The 26068-nt window shown below is 42.0% G+C and overlaps 1 protein-coding gene across 1 annotated transcript in view; it reads right to left on the bottom strand.

The window, feature by feature from the left end:
* The window catches only part of COLQ (collagen like tail subunit of asymmetric acetylcholinesterase), a 3098435-nt gene that overhangs the window by 2294964 nt on the left and 777403 nt on the right, over positions 1 to 26068 (bottom strand). Inside the window, exon 2 of the mRNA XM_044066844.1 lies at positions 15310 to 15407. Within this exon, the coding sequence (XP_043922779.1) occupies positions 15310 to 15407 (98 nt within the window). The remainder of the gene's footprint in view (positions 1 to 15309; positions 15408 to 26068) is intronic.

Genomic DNA, 26068 nt, shown 5'->3' with positions numbered 1-26068 from the left:
CTACTGCCCCTGCACTACCTTGGCCGTCCACATCAGGCAGCACTACCCCATCAGCTGGTGCTGTGGTACCCTGCAGGTGTACTGACACAGGTGAGGATTCTATTACCTGCCTGGAGATACCAGGCTTGGTGCTAGGGTCACAGCATCACTGGTGAATTCCTACTCTGGATGGAGATGATACTCTCTTCTATGGTCCATAGGAGAAGACATCAAGCATGCCAACAGCCAGCAGAGTAAGGGGATAGCGATGATAGCAGGTGAGGACTACATTCTTACTGTCCCCATATTTGATGGGCATGGGCATTCGTTGTCCCCACCCTATCCCCAATCATGGTGTCCCCCAACCTGTCATGTCCTTCACCATTCCTGTGTTTTGTCATGTTTGACATGTTTGTTTGCATCTGCTTCCTCACCTACCCTACATACCTGACCCAGAAATACCTACGTCCCTTACCTACCATTCCTCTATTACTGAAGTTAAAAACAAAATGGGCACGTCCCAGCAAAAATTTTCATCCCATACCTAGCTCTCCACTTTGTACACGTGTCTTCTTGACACACTGATTCGTTCCAATTGGCTATACAACATGATTGTGTTGTCGCCCCTCTTAGTTGAGGTGACAGTCCAAATTCAGCTAATATTCTGTATATATTTTCAATTAACACTTTTGGAAAAAGTGGATAGCTATGGTTTGCTCCTACCTCCCTCCTGCACATTCCCATATTGCCTTCCCTTTGTTATTTTCCCTGCTTACCCCCATTTCACCATTTGCCTATCTACCTCATTTTAAGACCTTTAAACTCGTAAAAAATAGAATCAGAAACCACACACAAAAGTGAAAAAAAAACAATGAAGCCCTTCACATTTTGTCCTCAGTGTTTGAGTGGAGTTTGGCATTGCGCACCAATGCCAAGCAAAGGTGAACTTCTCTTCAATGTTAAGCTTAATGCTGCACAATGCTGCTTAAACACGCTGCACTAAGGAAACACACAGTGAAAGCAGAATAAGTAATTATGTTATTGCATTAGAAATACATATTCAAAAGTATTATATACACCTGTAGTCGAACCCTGTAACATCTAGGCTCAAAAAAGAAATCTCTCAATGCATTTACACCTGCTGCCACAGGGTCAGCTAAGCAGTGGGTGTGTTTCTTACACTTGGTACTTTCCACACTGTTGACTGCTGCGACTCTCCACTTAACGTGAATGTGCAAGTGTAAGCAAATCAATAGAAAATGTTATAACATTATCACTAGGCTAGAGGCTTGTGTTTTCTCTTTGCTTAACTACATGTGAACAGAAAAGCAGTATAAATGTGCATCTCACATGAGCAAACAGTTTTCCAACAATCACTCAAACCAGCTGCTCGGCACTGTGCTATGGAAAGTGCTCATTAGCATGTAGTACTTATGTTTACTGCCCATTTAGCCTTCACCCTATGAAAGTACATGTAAAAACACACACAAAGGGAAGGCATTTTTTTAAGGAAATACATATATTTACACTGTAGCCATGTGTTACCTGCACCCATGCACTTGAAACTTGGTCTTTCAGTACCTGTTCCCAAACACATCAACTACACTACAGAAATAAATAAAATATGCTTTCTTATATATCATGTCCATATTTATACTGGCAATACACATTCAGATATTCCAGTACTTGTAGTAATGTGTACAGCTGTTTGCATATAGTTTGCAAAGCTATCTTTTTAAGGTATACCTGCACACTGGAAACATGAAAGCAAATGCTACAATTTGCACACTCATCAATCTGGTAACATGCAGATCTTTAATATCTTGACAGTTATACATGGCTAGCCATCCATTTCAGATGGGCCTCCCAACATCCACTGCTGATGTCATTCACTATAAATTGTCCTGCAGCATTGTAAAAGTCGGCCTTTTTTCATGGAGCTTGCTTTAAGTATTGAGTTCTCTAGTCGGTGTACTTGGGTTGGGGTTCTAATGTCACTGCAGTCAACTGGTGTGTGTTTGTGTGTGTCTGTCTAGTAAAAAAAAACAAGTTATATATCCCTGTAGTCATCAGTATAATCCCATGGAGTACCAATATTTTGACAGTTGTACATGCCTACACATCCATTAAATTCAGACCTCCCAACATCTCTCAAACATCCAGTGCTGATACCATTGACTATAAATTGTCCTACAGTATTATAAAAGTCAGACTTGTGCCGTGGCACCTGTATTAAGTACTGAATTCTTTAGTCAGTGGTGTGTGTGCATGTGTGTGAATACCAATATTTTGACAGTTGTACATGGCTACACATCCATTTCATTCAGGCTTCCCAAAATCTTCTCTCAAAAATCCATTGCTGATGTCCTCCACTATAAATTGTCCTGCAGCATCATAAAAGTCAGACTTGTGCCATAATGCTTGTGTTAAGTACCGAGTTCTCCAGTTGGTGTACTTAGGTAGGGGTTCAAATCTCACTATAGTTAACTGGTGTGTGTGTGTGTCTCTGTCTAGTCAGAAGAGCATAAATGGGTATCCTTTTGTCATCAGCACAATCCCATAGAGTACCAATATTTTGAAAGTTGCACATGCCTACAACTCCATTTAATGTAGGCCTTGCAACATCATCTGTCAAACATCCAGTGGTGATATCATGCACTATGAATTGTCCTGCAGCATTGTAAATGTCAGACATGTTCCATGGCGCTTGTGTTAAGCATTGTACTGTGTAAATAGGTAGGTAGGGGTTCTATTCTCACTGTTGTCAATTGATATGGCTGTGTGTATGTGGGTGCACTTGGCTGATGTTTGAGAGAGCATTTTACACTAGCATGTCAAACACTGCTATTACCATCTTCTTCTCACCAGACACTGCTGATGTCATCAGCTTTAAATTGTTGTCGAACAATATAAAAGCCAGACTTGTGCTGTGGCTGTTATGTTAAGTGCTGTACTGTGTAAACAGGTAGTTAGGGGTTCTGTTCTCACTACTGTGTGTGTAGCCAACAGTCACTATGGTGACAATTTTAGAATGTTACGTGAGTCCACAGTTATGTCAAACCTTACTCCAAACATCTCACTGTAGCATACAGTGATGATGTCATTCTGTATAACAAGCACTTGAACAGTATTCAAGACAAACCTGTGCTGTGGTAGTAACACTAATTCATATGTTTACAAACTAGCTTACCTACACATATAGGGATTCTAATCTGACAGCAGATGACTTGCATGTCTGTACATAGACCTAGCACTTCTGAGAATTTTACACAGGGATGTGACTCCATATCCATGTCCTACACTTCTCCCAACATGTTCTCCTCAGCATACAATGACGCTATCATACTCAGTAAAGTGCAACATGACAGTGTTATTGTCAGGCATACATGTTATTGCTACACTGGCAGTGGCAGTGGCATTGTGACATTGCATGGCATTCATATTCTACACCTAACACAGGTATAATGTTCAAATCAGGCCCAGTCTATTAGTGTGTGTGTGTGTGTGTGTGTGTGTGTGTGTGTGTGTGTGTGTGTGTGTGTGTGTGTGTGTGTGTGTGTGTGTGTGTAGTTGATGGTATATTATGGCCATTTTATGATCTTTGGAATCTTTCTTCATTGCACTACCAGCTGTAAAACTTTTCATGTAGCCCCATGCATCCACCACCCTCCTTATTCCACTGGCCACATGACTTTCTTCTGCAGAGGAGTGGAGGATGTCCTCATGTCAAATATGCATACACACATTATGAAATATAGTCCTTCCATAAAACTTCTGAAGCCATCTCAAGACAATTGCATGTGTGATTGCTAATTCTGTCACTGTGTGGTGCACATGTCTCATTTGGACAGTGGCAGGATGCAATGCAAGTATACAAATATGCACAATAGGCTATCTTCCATAATATAGATAATAGAGATTTTTTACAGGGTATATTAATGGCTAGGATTTCATGTGATACTAGCCATTACCCTAATAATGTTCTATGACCTTATGAATAGTTGACATGTCAGTGTTGCTGTCATTGACATGTGCTATATTGAGGTGTGGCTGTACAGTATGACTACAAAAGGGTCTTATAATCTGTGATGTCAGCTAATGTATTTATGGCCATTGATGCCATTTCAGTACATGTTCCTTCTATAACAGCTGTAGTAATATTAAATACTGACACTCGAACTGGTACCCAAAATAAACACTGAACAAAAAAACAATCAAGGTACTGTGGAAGAAGAAAACTGCTCAAATGTAAACCACAAGCTGGTTTTGTGTTTTTTAGTGTTGAGTTTAGCTAAACCACTAGAGGGTATATGAAGTGTACTTTATTGTTTATGCACAAAAAAATCATGGTTTTAAAACATTTTAAATTGGTTTCATATATGCATTTTCTTAAACATGTTTTTTTAAATAATTCATGCGTCTTTTATATGATGAACATTCTAATGTGTGCATTACAGATTTAGTTTTTTAAGTCATTTGTTTTTTAAACTCACTTGTTTTTAATACTTTTTAACATTTTAAATAATTATTTCTCTTTTTTTATTATGTGCAATTTGGCAATGTAACATTAGATTTTTATTGGTGGTGGTCTTGAAGAGGGAAGTACTTGAAATTATATAAAGGTCAGTTTATTTTGTTATACTCTCTGTATATGATAAAGTCTGACTAAATATGAGGAAAATGCTGTATCTAGAAGTGCGTTCATGTATTTTAATTCTCATTAAACCAGCATGTGGTCTACATTCGAGCTGTAGTAATATGCCTTCTGATAACTTTTGACATGATAGGATACACCATCAGTACACATAACAGTGGGCATGCATTTTTGTAGTGGAGCAGACCATCCTGCTATACAATTCACATTCTACCATGACAGTGACACTTGCAGTATGGCACTGGTGTGCATGTGTCTACATACCATCATTAAATGTTCTGTGACTGACATCAGTATCAATTCATATTTATTACATGGTCACATAAGTCTTGTCTCATACACATGGTTGTTATGCTGTGATATGCACAACCCATATATCACATGTTTTGATGCAAATGCAACCTTGTGGAATTCATTGTATGCACAGTTCTGTTGCTACACTCAAGGATTACTGAGGTGGTCAGCAGCACCATTGTGTGACTATTAGCATTTGTGTCAGGAAATGCTCTGTATGAGCTGCAAGCGAGTGCTCTCTAATGTGTCCCAATATGATATCAGGCTGCTAAAACACAGCTTGCCCATGAAACAAATATAGGCATATGTTGTGTAAGTGATGCAAGTATGTCACATTGGTACAGCTGTATGACTCTGGTCATAGCAACAGTGTATGGAATGCATGAATGACCAAGGCTGTATGGAGGTCTTGTCACAAATCATTTGTTCCAATACGTATGAAATGTTAAGTGGAATACACAACTAAGCACAGATCTGCATGTGGAGTCAACAGACATACCCACCCGAAGGACACAAGACAGTCTGCTAGCTGACAGTTTGTCTCATATGTCACCACCCTGTCGCCACTGGCCATCAGGCAAATTATACAAGCAAACATTGCTCAGATTTTATTCTCAGCATGGCAGCACATCTGTGCGGTGTCTACGGCTAATAACAAAGAAGTAATGGGTCCTGACAATGTCACAGGTTGCCTATAGCAAGACTTAAAACCTGACCTACCATACACAGTTGGAACTGTACATCAACAAGCCTATGTTTCCACAGAAGGGTATACAGCAATATGCATCCTTCTGACTCAGTGGGACCAACACCTGATGCATGTAGTTATACACCCATCCTGACTCTCCTCATCTGTGAGGTAGGCCAAGGACTTATCATGGACCTTCTCTAAAAGGACACAGGTAATATCCTGATTGTATACTAAACCCAGGTTTGATGTGTTCAGGCTACATCATGTCTGCTACATCTATTTGCTGTCTACAAGAGGGTTACCAAGGGCATGCATGATGACTACACTATCATACTGTGTAACTTGACCTGGCCAAGGCATATGATACAAATCAGCAGTTAAGTATTACAGAGAAACTGTCACAAGTGGCCATAAACACCTATGTCACCAAGTGGGTAGACAACTGGAACACGTGTGACCGAGAAATATGTTGCAGTGTGTGAAGTCACCTCTATCTAGAGTCCAGTGACCAGGTCCATAACTCAGGGCTCTGTGTTAGGCCCTTTTCAGTCCATTATTTAACTATCAGACAGCAAAACTGACTTACACATCCTTTCTCCAACCAGCTTTGTGGAGGACTGAAAACTAAGTGTCATGTTGGTATAATGCACACGGTATCAATACACGCAAAAGATTGATGTCACAGCCATGGCAACACAGTAGATGAAGGAAACTCATGAGAGAATTAGTTCCATTATGAACGCAAATGCACAAGATAATTATAATATGGACAACACACTCCTAAGAGTAGACAAAGTGGTATGTACATCTGTCAACTAGTCAGGATTGATCATTATTTCTAATACAGACATAATGGTGTTCTTCTGAACACCTTCAGCAGATGTTACATTTTGAGGGAGGTGTGCTTGACTCCCCCTCAGAAATTGCTGACAAATCATAATAGTTGTACAAGTGTGTTCTTGTAGAACCATCTATGATTACTCTCAATCTCATATGTTATGCGGAAGATATGAGATTGCTGGAGGTATTATTCTGATATTGTCCCTGACTGTGCGTGTGTCTATCTACTGTTGTCCATGGAACTGTTACTGTGTGGCCCACTTGCTTGAGACCTATGCTGACAATACATTCATATTCAGGCAACTCATTTTGCATAGCTTCACAATATGCATTTAATCCTTATTGTATATACCTACCTTGATATATACCCTGCCCATTGTTCAAGTCAGGATGCTTATATCACAAAGTATAAGCTCCACTGTAATATCATCTTGTGTGACAGTGACATAATATATAATAACTGTGCAGTTCGTACTATACCATGTTAATATGTGATTACTGTTCATGCTACAACTGTCTTCAGTGACATGCCCTCATCTGCTGTACATTACCATGTTCCACCTGTCCTCTAAGCCTGTGTTCATTCCAATTCATCTGTGTGTCCGTTTTCAATATACACACTTTCCCTGACTATTTATTTATAATGAAGTCTATATACCCTTACTGATCATTTACAGAACTTTCATTCAGTATGCCTGACATAGGTTTCCACAATACTCTGCACTGTATACAACTTCATGCTCCTCGTGGTGCCCTGCAGAGTCCTACAAGTGGCCGAGAGACAAAGAGAGACTTTGGAAGTGTTTAAGTATTGATTCTTTCTTGTTGTATCCCTGAAACGCTAATTCTGCCGAAAACGTGGTTATTCAGTGCTTCTGTGGAACCCTACTGATATCTGCATCGCTTACTGTACTTAAAATTCATTGTTGCACTTTAAAAAGTTACTGTTTGTCGTTTTTGCTTGTATATCTGTAACATAGTTGTAGGCTACACACTCAAGTGCGCTAGCCTCCTCTGTGTATTTAGAGTTATTTAAGTTGCTGCATTTCTGTTATCTGTGAAAAAAGAAAAAATACAAAAAAAATCTCCCTGCTTTCCCGCCTTTCTGTACTAGTCTAGTCCGGTTTTCAGGCTTTGCTGAATCCAGTACTGTGGTTAAGATTCCTGTGTTGCCCATATCATACTTGAATAGTTAGGTGGCTTCCTTGATCACTGTGAGAGAGGGAACTCTGAGCAGCCTACCTGTCCCTGTACGAGTGGTCCCAGCCCAGCAACTTGTAGCTCATTGGCCATATTGGGCTAATTTCTATCCTTTTGTTCTCCCTGGTATAAAAATCGCTTAGAGCATTGGGCAGCGCTGGTTAATCGGGTTTAAAGTATTCCCGGCTCCACAAAGTCTACTCTTCACTTTTTCCCTTGGAACTGCTCTAACTCTCAAATTAAACACTCTATTCTAAATCTAAAACCCTGCACTTGCTCATATAAGCAATTTCTATAATTTAAGCACTAATAATCTAAATAAGCACTACATCCTCATATACTCCCCTTGAGGATGTAGTGCTTATTTATTTTAGAGGAAACCAGTAACTGACCTTTGGACATGCTAGAATAGTATAGGGAACGCCTTTGCAACTGAATCAGAAAGGACCAATAGGGGATAAAGTTGCAAAGGAGTTCCCTATACTATTCTAGCATGTCCAAAGGTCAGTTACTGGTTTCCTCTCCAGTCCAGCTGGTGAATCTGGGAATCTTGAGGCAATGTTACAACTGCTTAATGTACACAGACAACCCTCTCCTCCTGCCAACAAGTACAAATATATGTGAGAGATGCAACCATATAGCCAAACTGGAGGCTGAGCTCTCTCAACTCAGTACTGGCGAAACCAGCCAGGAGGGGAAGGTAACCACACACACCACAAATCCAGTCTCACACAGTCCTACCACAACTGCAGACCAAACACATAAACACACAAAAACATACTCGGAGGCTCTAAAGAAAAATCTGCCAAAACAGCAGAGACCTCCAAAGCAGACACCCAAGCGACCGCTACCCCAAAACAAAACACAGGCAACACATAGCTCACAAAGTCAGTGTGCCAAACAGCCACAGCCCTTAAGGCTTAACAACATACCTGATACACTTGTAATAGGTGACTCTATAGTCAGACACACTGACGTCCCGCTCACCAGGCTGAACAAAGAAAAGGTCACAGTGAGCTGCCTGTCGGGCACTAGAATCCGCCACATAACACAAGCACTCAGGTCACTCCAAAGCAAGTACAAATATGACTCAGTCATTGTCCATGCTGGTGTGAATGACCTAAGACGTACCTCCCTGGACTACATGAAAAGAGACATAGAGGAGCTCTCTGATCATGTAGCCCAGGCCGGTATGACCCTGACCTTGAGCAGCATCTTACCCTCACCAAGAATGATGCCTCAGTATAAAGACAAAATGATCAATTTCAACAAATGGCTTAAGTATTGGTGTCATTCAAAGGAGATCCAGTATCTGTCTGCCTGGGATGACACGCTCGACAAGCCACATTACTTCGCAAGGGACGGCTTGCACCTGTCACCCCTGGGCTTTCGGATATTGGCAAAGGCTCTTGCCACCCCCATAGTGCCTTTTTAGGCAAGGCTCAAAAGACAAACCCAACTCCTTAGACAACACAAGTAGAAAGAAACTAAGGGTAATGCTGTTCAAAGCCAGAAGTCTAAACCTCAAAATGCAAGCTCTCGAAGCCCTCCAAAGTATGGAGAACATTGATGTCTGTGCAATGACAGAAACCTGGTTCATGGCTCCTGAGAGCACCCCAGCACTACCAGGTTATACCTCATATCATGCTTTTCGGCCCCAAAACTCAGACTGAACCACAAAAGGAGGGGGAGTATCCATATTCATCAAGGACACCCACACCTCCAGGTTAGTGGCATTGCACGAAGCATCGGAGACCATCCATGTGCAACTAACAATGGGCAAAACTGCCTTCCAGTTTGTAGCATGCTACAGACCACCCTCTCAAACTCAGGAACCCCACTCGGCCTTCCTGAAGACACTGGAGAATATGAAGGTCTCTCCAAACACCATCATATTGGGGGACTTCAACTATCCAAACATAGAATGGGAGCATTACTCAAGCCCCAACACCCTAGCCCAGAGGTTCCTAGAATTCATAAACTCAAATGCTATGGAACAATTGGTCACCACTACCACAAGAGGGGAAAACATACTAGATCTGATCATCACCAAAATGGGGACACAATGTTCCATACCAGAAGTATACCCCTCATTGGTAAGATCGGACCATAAATTAATCTCACTAGAAATCCACATCCTGCCCTCACCCCCAGCACAAAAGACCACAGTGAAGAACTTCTCAAAAGCTAACTTCACACTTCTTAAAACCAAAGTGGAATCCTTCAAGGCCCCCAGGCCAGTGGAAACCACGGCCCTATCTGCTGAATCCTTTATAAACGCATTCTATGGACACCTTCAGGAATGCATGGATCATGCAATCCCAAATAAAACCAAGACCCATTCCCCCAAAGGCAGGCATCCTGTCTGGTGGACCCCAGCCATAAATAAGCTATATAACAGAAGGAGGAAGCTACTACATGATAGAGCAAAATCCCTAAAAGGGAAGGCATCTCTGATCAGTACTAGCAAAAAACTACGATCACTCATAAAATCATCCAAGGGCACTTTCGAGAGAAAAATTGCACAAGCAACAAAAGATAATCATAAGGCTTTCTTTAGTTATGTTAGAAACCTGGGTGGCAACTCCCAGATATGCTCAGAGTTAGTCCATATTAACAAAAAATACACTGAACCGTCAGACATTGCCAACATCCTGGCAGACAGGCTCAGTGTAAACTCCCCCCCCCTCCCCCCCAAAAGGACAAATATCTATCCCAGCAGAGTGTTGCCTCCCTGACATCTCAGATGCCCAGGTGAGAGCCGCCCTCTCCAAAGCAAAATATATAGCATCAATGGGACCGGACGGTGTCCCGGGCTGCATGCTACATGAACTCCAAGAAGAGCTATACCCTCACATAAAGCTGCTATTCAATCTTAGCCTTACTACAGGATATGTACCCAAAGAATGGCGTACAGCAACAGTGGTCCCACTCCACAAAGGAGGCGCCTCTACGGACCCTGGAAACTACTGCCCCATAAGCCTGACTAGCCTGGTCTGCAAAGCTATGGAGAGGATCATTATGGAGCTCATAAACAAAGACATTGGGGACCTGCAGACACTGGATCCTACCCAATTCGGCTTTGTCAAGGGCAGATCCTGCCTCCTGAACCTGGTAGATTTCTTTGAAACAGTCATCAAGGCCATTGATGAGGGTAAGGTGGTCCACACAGCCTACCTAGACCTCGCAAAAGCCTTTGACACAATACCCCACTCGGGCATCGTAGACAAACTTTCCAGCCTAAATATAAACCCCTATGTCATAAGATGGGTTGCAAACTGGCTCAAGGACAGAACCCACATGGTCAGAATTGCTGGAGCCATGTCAGACTCTAAACCAGTTACAAGTTGCGTCCCACAGGCCTCAGTCCTGGGACCTCTCTTATTCGGAATATATTTTTCTGAGGTACAGGCTAACACGGGAGGACTGTGGCTGACCAAGTTCACAGATGACTGCAAACTGGGCGCCATAACTGACTCTCCAGCTGACACAAGCTTCTTCCAAAAGGGTTCATAGAGATGGAAAACTGGTGCCAGAGTCATGGCCTTAAACTAAACGCCAAAAAGTGTATAGTTATACCCTTTGGCAAAAACAAAGTGCCCACAAATTACCACATAGGAGGTAATCCATTAAGTACAGAAGAAGTAATTAGGGACCTGGGGACCCTAGTTGATAGTAACCTCTCCTTTGACAACCACATTGCCAAAGTGGTTAGAAAGACCTTCTATATAGCCCACCTTATCATGAAAGGATTCACATCTAGATCAGGGGAGGTCATTGTGCCCCTTTACTCATCCCTCATCAGGCCCATAATTGAGTACAATGCCCCATTTGGGATGTACCTTACCTAAAACCTGCAGCAACTAGAAAGACCCCAAAAGTACCTCACTAAGAGGATCAAGGGACTCAAACAGATGCCATATGCTGCTTGGCTAAAGAACTCCAGCTCTACTCAGTTGCATACCGCCTACTCAGAGGCGATCTATGCCTGACGTACAACGCCATGTCCAACCCGGAATTAATGGACATGCTCCACCTCAGAAAATCCAAATCCCTTAGAGCTACGAGGTCGAGTGACTTGAACCTCAGCACAGAAATATATAGGACATGCTGGAGGGACAGATTCATAACCCAGAGGCTCCCTTCACTCTGGAATAGAATCCCAGTCCATGTTAGGCAGAGCCCCTCACTGACTCTCTTCAAGAAAAATCTTGACGAGTGGATGGGAGATCGTAGGTTTACCCCGGGGATCACTTCTGTGTCACTACTAGACAGAGGCACAGTAAACACAACCTTAAAAAGGGCACAGTAAACTCATTCCAAGGGGTGGCAAAAGCCAAACACACTTTGGCTAGGCTTGTAAATGCCCTAGGGCAGATAGCCTAGTATGGACCTATGAACCTATGTAATGTGCTAGAACTATATACATTGCTTTATAAATAACCCTGGTAATCATTGTGGCATTTTGCACAATACCGCAGACCTAGTATGCCCATAGGTAAACAGGTGTACATGTCTGCAGGTGTTTGTGCTCTTTTACAGTTTCAAACTGCTCTTATTTACATTTAAACAGTGTGTGTGGCATGCATATGTAAATAGTGCTGCAGCTCACCGTGCAAATACATAAACTCCATGTAGGCTTTGTGCTAACCCTACACGGAGGTTATTGAATCCCCAGGACGGAGTGCTAATGTTTTGTATGCCATTAGGACATTAAGACAAATTACAGGACAGATACTAATTTACTCCTTTTGTTATACTGTACATTATTCTTCCATTACATCAAACAATAACAAAGTCCAACAGTCACACATTGCATTTAAACAACTAAAATTAATAAAAATGAATAAATAAACACAAATACAGATACAATGTGCATTAACTCAGTAACAACATAATAATTATTAGCTTACTAGGATTAGTGCGACATCTTACTATTTGCTGCGCACATTTCTAATCTTATTAGGCAACAAAGACAAAGAAGGCAAATAATGGAGTGGGTGAGGCCTGTTTTAGTCCATCACATTATTTTTAGTAACCAATGTAAATCTAAATTCCCCACATATTAATTACCAGTCTGTATTCGCATGACAGTGGTTACCACATTACATTGTATTATATTGGTATTACCCAATATAGTGCAGTAATTCCCACTCAACAGTGGACTTAATTTTCTGATACAAGAAATTGCAGTTTGGAAAAAATTACAACAGCATTCTGTTGTGAACAATCACACATGGTGCTATTTAATGAGCACTGAATCATATTTTATGAGAGAGAGAGAGAGAGAGAGAGAGAGAGAGAGAGAGAGAGAGAGAGAGAGGGGTGTCTATCAGTACTGAAGACTATATAAAACAAGATTTAGTTATTTTATTTAAAAAATAAGGTCTTTTGTCTTATGTGATTTATTTCATTTTGCCACATATATCTAAGTCATTCTTTTAATGTATTTCAGTGTGGCTGCTGTACACATCTGTTTTTTTTTGTTTGCTTTTTGCTTGTTTATAAGAGAAGAATATGTTTGATCTAACAGCAGCAGCAGTCTCTTCTATATGGATGTCTCAATACTACGGCAAACACATAATATTAGTGTAAAATATTTAGTACAGGTGCTCCACTACTGATATGGTGTAAATGTTTTGTATATTGTTTCCACAGTATTACTAAGTTATACTGTTCATTGCCATCAAAGTCAATATGCAACTATGTAGGAACCATGAAGGGCCAAAGCTGATACTTTGCATTCTCACCATCTTTTGTACAATGGGGGCACAAAGGGATATGAACAATTTTCCTGCAGCTGTTTTAATATGATTTTACATTTCTCTTTTCACAGTAATAGAGAAGGTAATATTAGCATACTGTAATTAGCACAGCTGAGCTAATACACTAGGCACAACACTACTACTTTGTAAAGTTGTTTTTGCGCAAACACAAAGCTGTACTTATTTGTCTTCTGTGATAAATTTTAGTTCTCTGAATGTATGTGCTACTTTTTATTAGGGTTGGTCAGTGTGACTGTTCTCCATTAGCTGATTGTACATAACAGAAGTATATCTTCACCCCAACAGTAGCATGAATTCTGTATAATGACTGCCAAAATGTCTTCACATAATAGCAGTTAACGTATATAGTGTACGGGGAACATTATTCCAGTCCATCATATTACTTTCAGTAACCAATGTAAATCCAATTTCCCCATATACTGAATGCCAAACTATATTCACACAACGGCAATTATCATATTTATTTATTTTATTTTTATTTATTTAAGTCCAACTTGGAACGAAGCCAATTTTCAGCGGAGGCCCGGGAAGAAATACTCCAAACATGTTTAACGTGGGAGGAAACCAGAGCACCCGGAGGAAACCCACAGGAACACAGGGAGGACATGCAGACTCCACACAGAAGGCACCCCAGCCAAGAATCAAACTAAAGAACCTCTTGCTGTGAGGCGACAATGTTACAGCTGCACCACTGCACCGTCCAATATAACGTTGGTTTTCCATGATACAGTGCAGTAAATACATTTCTTAATTACAAAAACTATTTTATTTTCCACTGCAATACATATTGAAATTTAAAAGCTTTTTAAGTAGCATCTTAGTATCCTATTATAAATGGTTACATCTGGTGCTTTTGATGAGCAGTGAAGAACATTTTATGAACAGAAGGATGCTTTTCAGTATGCTTCTACTATGACTCATTCAGTTACATCTGGATGAGAGTGCATCTGAAAGAAAGCAAAGCAACCTTTTCCTGAAAAATAAATAAAGTATTTTTGCAGGGATTAACACCCTCAAATCAGGAGAAAGCTCACCACATTCCCTCCACACTAACATATATCATCAACTCCATGGTCGCACAAACATAAAAAAAGAAATCTCCCAAAGAAAAGGAATCACTGTTGACATACACTTTGAAACCACAATGGCTCTAATTTCCTGTAGAAAGTGGTGAGTTGAACTTTGCCCACCTGAATTTGACCAGATGGCACCAGTATGTCATCCAATCTAAGCTTGGCAAGGTATAAGGAAGCCTTTCAGTGCTGAAGAGTATACATATAAAAAAAGGAAAAATTCTTGAATATAAATCATTAACCTCTTGGACATATGAAACTGTCATTCTCAGATTGTGTATAGCACTGTTGTTATAGTTAATTGCCCCTCTTTCCAGCCATCTTCTTGTTTTGTATGCTATTAAATATAAGTGCTATTAAATCTTCAAGTCCTTTATGACTACTGTCTCCCCTTTTTCCACTGTTAATGCAACATGATCATTTATACTAACAGCTCAAATGCTTCCATAAGTCCACATTTCTCAAATTTCTCATTTTAAGCTTGACAAAACTCAGCATACAAGACACAGTATGGAAAGAGAAAGTTATAGTACAGAATGGTGTTACAATCTTTACTACAGACCTTACAGTATCTTAACAGCAACTTAATGTCCTTCATGTCCTGGAGAGGCAGAGGTGAAGCATCAGACCTGAATAATTACCCATGCAATAAAGTATGTCAATAACTACATTTACTAAGAAACAGTCAATGACTGTGCGGATGAATTAGCATTTTGCTAGAATCGGACAACTTTACAATCATTTCACACATTCTAGGGCAATTACATTAGCACCTTTGCAGAGCATACTCACAAAGTTCCACAATGCTGGAGGTGGAAATAGTGGTGGAGGTGGTGGAATCAATACACAGCAGACTTTGCCATTGCAGTTCTCTTTAAACTGAGGGAATTCTGTTGAAAGAAAGGGAAAAAAAAACTTTGATTTAACTGACAGTCTGTTAAAATAAAGTCCACTATTTGCCGTAAAATAGTGACTTCATTAAAGAACAATACCATTAACTGACAGAATTAGTACATTTCTGCAAAGTATTTGAATTGTCATACCTAGTATTCTTTGCTAATAAAACAATATAGGCCCTAATGCAAACATTTCCCTCACTCTTCCTGCAGTATCTTCTTCTTCTTTCGTCTTTTCCCGGCTAGGGGTCACCACAGCGGATCACCTGTCCGCTCATGATTGGCAGTGGAGTTTTTACGGTGTCGAGTTGCCAGCCTGGCACCCAACCTTCCACAGAAGGCACACACACGCACACACTCACACCTAGGGCCAATTTAGAGTGTCCAATCCACCTAAAGCATGTCTTTGGGATGTGGGAGGAAACCGGAGCACCTGGAGGAAACCCACGCGACCACAGGGAGGACATGAAGACTCCGCACAGAAGGCACCCCTGCCAAGGATCGATGGCTTTCAGTACCCTGAAAGAGTTAGTCTCTGCTTATAAAACTAGAATGACACCGTCTGTGATGTTATGCACTGAAAATAAGGAACACAGTTTGAGGATATACCTAGCATTGCTTGACACATGAGAACCAATATGAAATTCTGAACTATTCAAAACATGCAACATCCTTTGCAAATTAATAATTATCAAGGTACTTTCCAGTTACATGCAATGCAACATAATATTCAGTCATCCTTTTCAAACATTTTGGTCACAGCATCTCCACAAAGATAGATCAAGCAAATTAATTATGACTGGCTGTCCAATCATAACTAACTTCTTACGCGTTTCAGACATGGATGTCGAACAATTCACCTCATGAAGAGAGGAAAGTGAAGCAAAGTTCAAATGGTGAATTCTGACATTTGTGTTAAAATCACAAAACTACTAATTAATGATTAAAGAAACCCAATCATATTATTTGTACATGATGCTTCAACTGCCACAATATTTTACTAGCTTACAGAAAACCAAGAGCATGGAATATTTTGCTTTGACAGCTGCAAAACACTTAGCTTCTCATCTCTGTGTGTGGCAGCACAATGTATCCCACTGGAACGGCTTTAAAAACTATTAGACATTACACCATGCCACGCATCCATCTTTTTGTGCAACATGAAGAGTATTACTACTTTTAAAGCTGCTTTAGCTTCTTGACATTATTCTATGGTGTCCTACATTGGTTGCTGTTAATGCTCTAGCGAGAGACTAAAGCTTAATAGTGCTGAGAAGTGTTTAACAAAATTGTCTTTTTCCCAAATTTGGAACGTCATCACAGTGCACTGTGCACTACAAAAGACTAGATCACACATTTGGGGGTCATTCTGTAGTTTGACTTGATTAAAATTAAAGTTTTGAACAGCTACTGAAATGGTAAGTTCATCTTACACAACTGTACTATGTTCATCATATTGATCACTGCTGCATTAACTTTAGCTATATGGGTAGATTACCTTAACCAACTACATCTGAGAGGTAGAAGGAGAAGAGTAAAGGAACCCATGGAGAAGGGTTTTACCAAAGCTTTCTCTAGACCTAGAGAAGGAATCAAGTTTATAGTGCTTTGTAAAAGTTAGTATAGAGGAACAAGTATCTGCTTCTACAATATTTATAGAATCCAACCCTTTCCAAAAAACATAGATGAGATCAGGGCCCTTGTAGAGTGGGCATTGACCCTGCCTGGAATGGTTTTGCTAAGGTGAGTATAACAAAAGGTAATAGCCTTCAACAACCATATGGAAATAGTTTGTTTTGACACAGGTTGTCTCTTCTTGTTATCTTTATAAGAAAAGAACAACTGATCCAATGATGTGAAAGATTTACCTCTGTCGAGACAGTACCTGAGATGTTTGTGAGCGTACAAGGTATGGAGTATCCTTTCTCCCTCATTTTTAGGTTCAGGAAATAAAACAGGGAGATGGATAGTTTGGCTTTAAGTAAACTCAGTTACTATTTTAGGCAAAAAAAAAGGATTAGTTTGAGCTTTCCAAGATGGTTGCACACCAATCAACAGCCTAACCTCCGCTCTGCAAGTGTGAAAAAAGAAACGGAAAGACAAGGGGCAGGAAAACTGTCACTTTTAGCAAATTCAGTTACTGGTTAGTAAGTACACTGCCTGGATGCTAGCAAAGAAGAAACTAAGATAGCCTGAAAGAAAATCAACAGAAAAAGTGAAGAGAAACCACTGACTAGGAAAAATCCTGCAGCTGGTCAGCAAAAAGTGTTCAAGCTCCAGCTTTGGGGAAAGACATGGCTTTGAGTAATTTAGAGGAAAAATAAGTACAATGTGCTCAGAGATGACTAAAATAAATGAAACACTGGAGGAATATATAAACTCAAACAACAACAGGCTGGAAAAAATGGAAGAATCCTTAAACAGAAATTCAGATCAGCTGATAGAACTGGAAAAATCAGAGGTCAAAATGAAAAAATGGCTGGCTGAGTATGAGACGGGTCAAGAAGGCATGCTTCAAAAATGGTAGAATTATAAGACAGAACATGTAGGGAAAATCTCAGATTTTCTGCTTTACCAGAGAAACTAGAAAGAACAGACGGGTATTCTGGAGGATCTGTTAATTGAAAGGGCACATCATGTGTATACTCCAAACATGACCATGAGAAAGCAACCAAGACCTGTATTAGTAAATTTGCCTCACTTCATGTCATTAACGTCTGAAAGGACACTAAGGAGAAGGGAATAGAAAGGAAAAGGGTAACTGTAGGTAAAACGATTTCTGTTCTTAACAGTATTTCTATAAATCTTTTCATGATATAAATTGCATGTTTTGTAGTAAAGCATTTTAGATATTTATGTGATAAAGTTACTAAAGTAAACAGATTTTTGTCTCCATCTCTTCTTTCTTAGTATTAATACATGTAGGCATTACAATGAAAAAAGAGAAAAAGGCTAGACAAAAGCACGTTTAAATTAGTTGGCTGTAATCTTGGGTTGCTGAGGTAGGGTTAGGAGTTGGGGTGCAAAAGTATACAGATCATAATATATACAGAGATGATATATTTTCTGTTATTTTTACATAGGTGCATGTCTGTATTAAGACCCTTGGCTTAATGTAATGAGCTTTAAGAGAGAACAAGTAAATAAAAGAACACTAAATGTAATGAACATTTTCATTAAGCAATAAATGTTTCAGCTTGTCTATAGAAGCCTGCAGCTGAGGACTACACATTTTCCTCTCTTACTTCTCCATGGAGACAAGCTGATTATAGGCCAACACAAAAAGCCAAAGCACTGGTTTCTTCAAGGCTAAAAGCTGATGTTTTCTGAAGGCACCCAAGTTGTTTTTCACACTTGGGAGGAGAATAAAGACAAAAACATAAATTAGTGTAAGTAGGAACACAACAGCATTATGGGTCTTAGCCTGGATAACCTCAAATTTATGTCAGCTAAAGCCTGTGTTTGAGCCCATCTATTTGCGACAATTGATCACATTAAGAGGGTTAAACATTATTTGAAGATTTATACAATTTTGTGTGTTTGTATTAAGTTAAAAGGTTATGGGGTGTTCTAGGGGGTTGTTTTTTTTTCTTTGAGGGTTTCAATATAATAATACGCTTTGTAAAATATGACATGAGTTCAAATGGAGATGATAAAAAAAAACTGTATAAAAGATAAACCTGCCTAACAGTAGTGGGTGCATACATTACAAAAGCTGGAAATAAGAAGTTATGTACCTACCATAACGTTCCATGTTAGTTGTCTTCTTCTTCTCTTCTCTCTCTTTCGGGGGTGGCCCCCTCCTCTCCTCCCTCACCAGCACCTAAGCTCGAGAGTCACTTTTACCAGCTCGAGGCAGCCCCATATCCCATGATGCAAGGCGGTAAGTACCCAGATCTCGTTTGATGACAAAGGGCAATAGCACCAAGCATAAAATACTTCCCAAAGGAAGAAAGAAAACTTACAGATGGAAGAAGGACCAGGTCTGAATGGTCTTCAGCATAACAGTTTCTTATAACAAGGTCTGTCCAGGCCAGGGTTGTCAATCAGCACCTCTATTCTGGGTGGCTCAATGGAACAAACTCTTGAGGACTGTAGAGCCAAAACTGGCTCTGTCCCTGGAGGCCAAGTCCAATTTGTAATGGGAAACAAAAGTGTGAGGAGTGGCCAAAGTGGCGCTGCACAAATAGTGTCTAAAGGAAGCTCTGAAAAGCTGTAGAAGTAGCTAAGCTCCTAGTTGAATGTGCTTTAGGTTTTGAGCACAGCTGTTTTCCCCTGAGCAGATAAATTTCAGAGATGACCGAAGAAAGCCATCTGGACAAGGTCACTTTAGAAACAGGAAGGCCTTTTTATTATCGTTGATCCGATTTTCTAAATTTTTGTTCTGTCCAAATAATATCTAAGTTGACGGTGGACATCAAGGTAATGTAGCTTTTGTTCAGCTCTATCTGAATAGTTTGGGAAAAATACAGGGAGATTAATGGATTGATTCAAATTGTTCTTGGTTGGGTTAGTTCTCAAAGATACTCTGTCTTTGTGAAAAGAGCATGAAGTTCAGACACCCTCCTTGCCGATGTAATAGCCACTAGGAATAATGTTTTCCAAGAAAGAAATTTCAGGGAACAAGAAACAGCTGGCTAAGAATCAGGGATGTCAGCACTAAATTTAGATCCCACTGAGGAGGAGGATTCCTGATTGGAGGCTTTAGTAGGAAAATTCCTTTCAAGAAGGCCCTGCAGAGCCTATGGGACATAATATTATGATCTGCTATTCCGACATGAAAATTGGAAATACCAGCCAATTGAACTCTGAGTGTGGAAGAAGAGGCCCGTGCATGAAAAATCTCTGCTAACAAGTCGAGGACTGGCTGAACAGGGGCAGTAAAAGGATCAATATTCTTGGTCTTAGCCCAATAAGAGAAACGTTTCCATTTGCTTGTATAAATCCTCCTGGTAGAGGATTTTAGTATGATGTCTCTAACTGGGTTAGAGATCAAAGGAAGCCTGGCTAAGGAAGGAAGTGGAGCAACCATGCTGTGAGGTTGAGAGAAGGGATAGACCGGTGCAGCTGACCCGATTGGTGAATCAGAAGATCTGGCACTGGGTCCAGATGCGCTGCACCAAAAGGTGATGATGGAGGAACGGGAACCAAACTTGTCGAGGCCAGTAAGGGGCAATGAGAATCAATTTGGCTCTCAAAGCGGTTGCCTTCTGGATAACTTGAGGGATCAGAGGAAATGGAGGAAGGCATAAAGAAGTCCCTGGGGCCAATCTTGGGTCAGAGTGTCTCTGGGGATGGCCTGATAGAGGAAGAGGCAGAAGAAGTCTGGACATTTGCTGTTTTGGGGAGTAGCAAAAGATCGCAACATGGATGACCCCATTCCAGAAAAATCTCTTCCGCTATAGATTGCTTGAGAGACCACTCGTGAGGCATGAGAATAGCTCTGCTCAATCTGTCCGCTACAATGTTGGTTTTCCCAGGGATATGCGTTGCTACCAGAAACCGATGAGAGGAGATCGCCCATTGCCATAGTCTGAACGCTTCTCGACACAAGGGTAGGACTTGGTTCCGCCCTGTTTGTTGATATACCAAACTACAGACATGTTGTCTGTGAAGAAAGTCGTTGAGGGCTTGCAACATTAAAAGCACTGCTCTCCCCTCCAGGACATTTATGTGCAGATGGTATCGGAGTCGCTGCCACCCCCCATGAACCATCGTGCCCTGATAATGACTCCCCCACCCGATCAGGGAGGCATCCGTGGTGACAGTGGCTATCGGGGATGGGGGTACAAAGTACCTGCCTTGGTGAACCTGAGGAGATGTGATCCACCAAGCAAGATGATCTTTGCAAGTCTGTGTCACCAGAATCTGGGTTGGTATGACCACTGTGTGAACAGCATCCACTGAAGAAGTGTAGAATCGAGAGCCAGGAAGAAGAGTAATGGCCGCAGCCATGAGGCCTAATACCTTAGAACCATTCTGGCCTGTACTTTCTTGTTGGCCAGAATGATCCTGACATGACTTTGAATGTCTGAAACTCTTTGATCTGTAAGGGTAGCTGACATCCGAACAGTGTTTAAGTTTAGCCTATGAAGGTAATAGACTGGCAGGGCGATAAGGATGACTTTTGAAGTTGATCGAGATGCCCAAATGAGAACAAAGATTTATTGTGTAATCCCTGGCTTGTATAAGCTGATGCCTGGTGGTGGCTGACAGGAGCCAGTCGTCGGATACGGAAACAAACCTGGAATCCTAGACGTCTCAGGTGAGCCGTGACCACTGCCATGCATTTGGTGAACACTCTGGGGCTGTAGTGAGACCAAAGGGCAGGGCTCTGAACTGGAAATGACTGGACCCCAGCAGAAATCTCCTGGGCGTCTGTGAATTTTGATGTGATATCCTGAAGATCTATTGAGCACATCCAGTTGTCCTTCTGTAAGAAGGGCAGAATTGACTGAAGAGTGACCATTCGAATCTTGTCTTCCTCACAGACTTGTTGAGTCTGCTGAGATCCAATATTGGTCTCCAGTCTCCGGGGACCAAAAAGAACCTTGAGTAGATTCCGGCTCTGAATGGTCTGTTGTAACTGGCTGAATGGCTCTTTTTGCAGTAGTTTTGAGACTTACCGGTGGTACATCTGGAAGGGAATTTGAGGGAAAGGACTTTCTCTAAAGGAATTATGTAACCCTTGGATATGATAGACTGTACCCATCTGTCTTGAGTGAGGGAATGGCAGGCTTTTGGGTACAGTGATAATCTTCCCCGACTGCCTCCAAGGAGGGACAGCCAACATCTCAGGGATGCAGAAAGGGCTTGTCAGAGAGAGGCTCTCTGTTTCCCTGGTTTTGGACCCCTCTGCCTCTAGAGCGTCTGTTGTTGTTACCCCTCTGCCTCTAGGGGTAAACTGACCAACCACATTTTCCACCTTTCTGTCCTTTGGGATAAGGTCTAGAAGGGGTGGAAAACGACTCCTACAGCAGAAAGAGTCATGCCGTCCTGTTCGCACCTGGTCAAAGTTTCCTTCACCTGAGGGCCAAACAAAGCTGACCCATCAAAGGGAGAATTTGTGAAGGACGCCTTGAAGGGATCTGCAAAGTCACATAGCCGCATCCAGGCTTGGCGTCTAAGAGCCACACCTGTACCCATCAGCAGCATATGATATTAGCCGCATGGAGGAGTTTGCAATGGAATTAAGGGTTCAATCTTTTCTTGAGCTCCTGCAGCTGTAGGATCCTGTACTACTTCACCCAGCTCCTTAAGGATATCCCTCTGGAGTCTGGTGAAGTGACATAGGTAATTCAGCGATAGCATAGCAAGGTCGCTGAGGAAAACATCCATCCATGGTCCTAGAGTCCTTATTAGGAGGATGGAAGGATCTGCAAGTTCCTTCTTGGTGGCAGCCACCACCATGGCATCAGCGGGGACACCCTTAGTGAGGAATTGCTTGTCACCGGGGCAGTGATAAATTTTGAAGGCCTCCTAGGGACTGGCTCAACAGAGTCAGGAGCTGCCGAGACACCCAGGAGGTGGAGGGCCGAGATCCAAACGCCTCTAGGTATACTGACTCATCCTCAGAGGGATTGTTGGTGGGCCAGTTTCCTCTGTTTAAGGAGTTCTAGGATGTCTGAGAAGGAGACATCCTCAGATCTAGGGGATCCCTCTGACTCATCAAAGTCAGTATCTGAAGTGACAGACTCGGGAGTCTACATGTTTACAAGTCCTCTTCCTAGGAGGATCTCCCGAAACATCAGGAGAATCCTCGGAAGAGGGGAAATTCCCAATGGGGAAACCTGAGGCGGAGGATCTCTGGGTCCTTTAGCAAGAGAAGTGGCAGAGATGTCAACAGGCACTATAGAGGGAGGAGCTACGGAACAGACTGCTGACTGATACCAGTGGCCAGCACACTCTTCATCACTCGAATTCCCAGGCAGGTCCGAGAGAACCCGTTCAAGAACTAGGAACTCCAGGGACCACCGAAGGGAAGTCTCCGAGGCAGATGTCGGAGCCGAGCTCACCAAGGCCGAGGCTCCAAGGACACAAGGGTCCGATGCCACTCACCCTCGGAGGAGACCATGGAAGCCCGACCACCGAATCCCTCTAAGGAAGGTCTCAAGAGGAGATAAGAGTAGAGGCTGAAGGAACAGAAGGTATCTGTCCTCCAGCCGTAGCAGTAATCATTCGAAGACTCCCACTCCAAGCTCTGGGGTAGATTTGAAGGAGGAACTGTAGCAGTGTGGACCAACAGTCGCCTGTTGAGACGGACTATGTAACATTTGGGCCAGTGCCTGTGACTTAAGTAATCTGCTGACCACTCTCTCTAGGTCATGGTCTGAAAGTCTGGATGACCTTGAAGAGGAGAGGTGAGGAAGGAGACCTCGACCTCTTCCTGGAATGAGCCATCGGAACCGATGAAACTATAGATCCTGGTCGAGGAGCCGAAGACTTATCGGCCCGGAAGGAAGCCTCTGCTCGGGTGAGCCCAGCCGACATACAGCAAGAAATAACGGTGTCGGGTCGGAGCCGCCGCACCCGTGTGGTGCCGGTGCCGGTGGTGGCCGACGGTGAGCGATGACCCCGGGCCGAATCGGCAATCGCATCGGCCGCCAGCCATCGTGCCGGTGGCTTGTTGGTTGAAATCGGCTCCAGCCGCGCCGATCTCGACAACACGACGAGTCGCGCGAGGCCAGGCTTAGACACAGAAGCCTGGGCCTTGGAAGATTTGGCTGATTTAGATGGAGCCGACTTAGCGGAGAGCCCTCCAGCTTAAGAAGACCCCTAAGTATCAGCTTGTTTGTCTTTCCTGCAGGACTCTCTGGCTGAAGGAATGACAAATAGCACAGGAGTTCTGCAGGTGAAGCTGTCAGAGACATCTTCTGACAGCACTGAGACCTCTCCTTTGACATGGTGTTTCACAACACACACACACACCAGCCAAAGAATTAAATTAAATAAAATACCAAAAGGTATTACTAGAAAAACACAAACACACACCCTAACAGGGGGATGGGATGGGTAAAGTTTGACTAAAAAAATTAGTAGAGACAGGGAATTTCTGTCAGAAAATCTATATAATTAACTTAAAACTAAAATTAAAGGGTTTTAGCAAAAGGGGCTAAAATATCAAAGTAGTGAATCACTTACCAGGAGCTGGTAAAAGGAGGACCTCATCGAGATCTGGGTACTACCGCCTTGCATCATGGTATATGGGGCTGCCTCGAGCTGGTAAAAGTGACTCAACCCATCAAGCAAGAATGAAGGCGAGATTGACAACTTAACATCAGACATTTACAAAGCTGACATATACAATAGATGGGAATAATGACTTCTTATCATAACAGTTTGGCTTAGTTTCTGGTGTCATTCCAGGGAGATCTAGTACCTGACAGCCTGGGAAGATATGATCAACAGACCACAATGCTTTGCCAGAGATGGCCTACATCTGTCTTACCTGGGGTTCAGGATTCTGGCAAAGGCTCTTGCCTCCCCTATAGTGCCTTTTTTAGGAAAAGTGATGAGGTTAAAACTACCAACATAAAAATTTCAACAAAACACAAATTAAAGGTCATGCTGCTAAACGCTAGAGTCCAAACATGAAACTGCACTCATTGCAAGCATTCCTAGTCATGGAAAATGCAGACATCTGTGCAGTCACAGAAACCTGGTTCAAAGCTGCAGAGAGCATCGCAGCCTTACCAGGTTACTCATCCTATCATACATTCAGACGTCAAACTGTGGATAGTAAAGCCAAAGGTGTTGGAGTTTCAATATATATTAAAGACATACACACCTCCAGGCTGGTCAAACAGTATGATGCATAGGAGACACTCCAGGTGCAGTTAACTATTGACAAGAACCCTATACAAATCATAGCTAGCTACTGGCCCCCAAATCTGACCCAAGATGCCCAAACTGCCTAACTAGACCTCTTCAAATCTATCAAGATTCAACCCTTTACCCTGATCCTGGGTTACTTTAACTACCCAAACATAGACTGGAAGAACTACTCTTGCCAGAACGCAAATGCCCAGAGATTCATCGATTTTGTCCATGCAGATGCTTCAGAACAGTTAGTTGATACCTCCACAAGAGGTGATAATATCTTGGACTTGGTAGTAACCAATATGAGTAACCACTGCAGCATCCCTGCAGTATCATCCTCCCTTGCAAGATCTGACCATAAAGTGGTCACATTCGAAGTCACCATCTCAACCCAACCCCCTCTAGCTAGGATCAATCAAAATTACAACTTCCTGAGGGATGGTATAAACAGCTTCACAGCCCCCTCCCCATCTCTAGGAACTGGCACCAGTATCCAAAACTATACCAAATTACTATACAAACATTTATACAGACGCATGGAATCAGGAATACCTGACAAAACTAAATTATCCTCCACAAGGAAGAGTAAACCTGTCGGGTGGACATCTGCAATAAATAAACTCTAAAGAAAAAAATTGCTGCCCTGGACCAAGAAGGAGCAGGCCCCCAATTGGAAGCAATCTCTCCTTAGCCTAAACAAGCAAATAAGAGCACTAGTGAAATCCTCCAAAGCAAACCGAGTCCAAATTGGCCACATCTACTAGAGACAGCCAGGGTCAATCAAAATTACAACCTCCTGAGGGATGGTACAAACAGCTTCACAGCCCCCTCCACAA

The sequence above is a fragment of the Protopterus annectens genome, chromosome 3.part1 (assembly GCF_019279795.1).
Source record: "Protopterus annectens isolate FY-2018-M chromosome 3.part1, PAN1.0, whole genome shotgun sequence".
Taxonomy (NCBI): domain Eukaryota; kingdom Metazoa; phylum Chordata; order Ceratodontiformes; family Protopteridae; genus Protopterus; species Protopterus annectens.
Note: the sequence above shows the minus strand (reverse complement) of the source record. Positions and strands in the feature narration are given on the sequence as shown.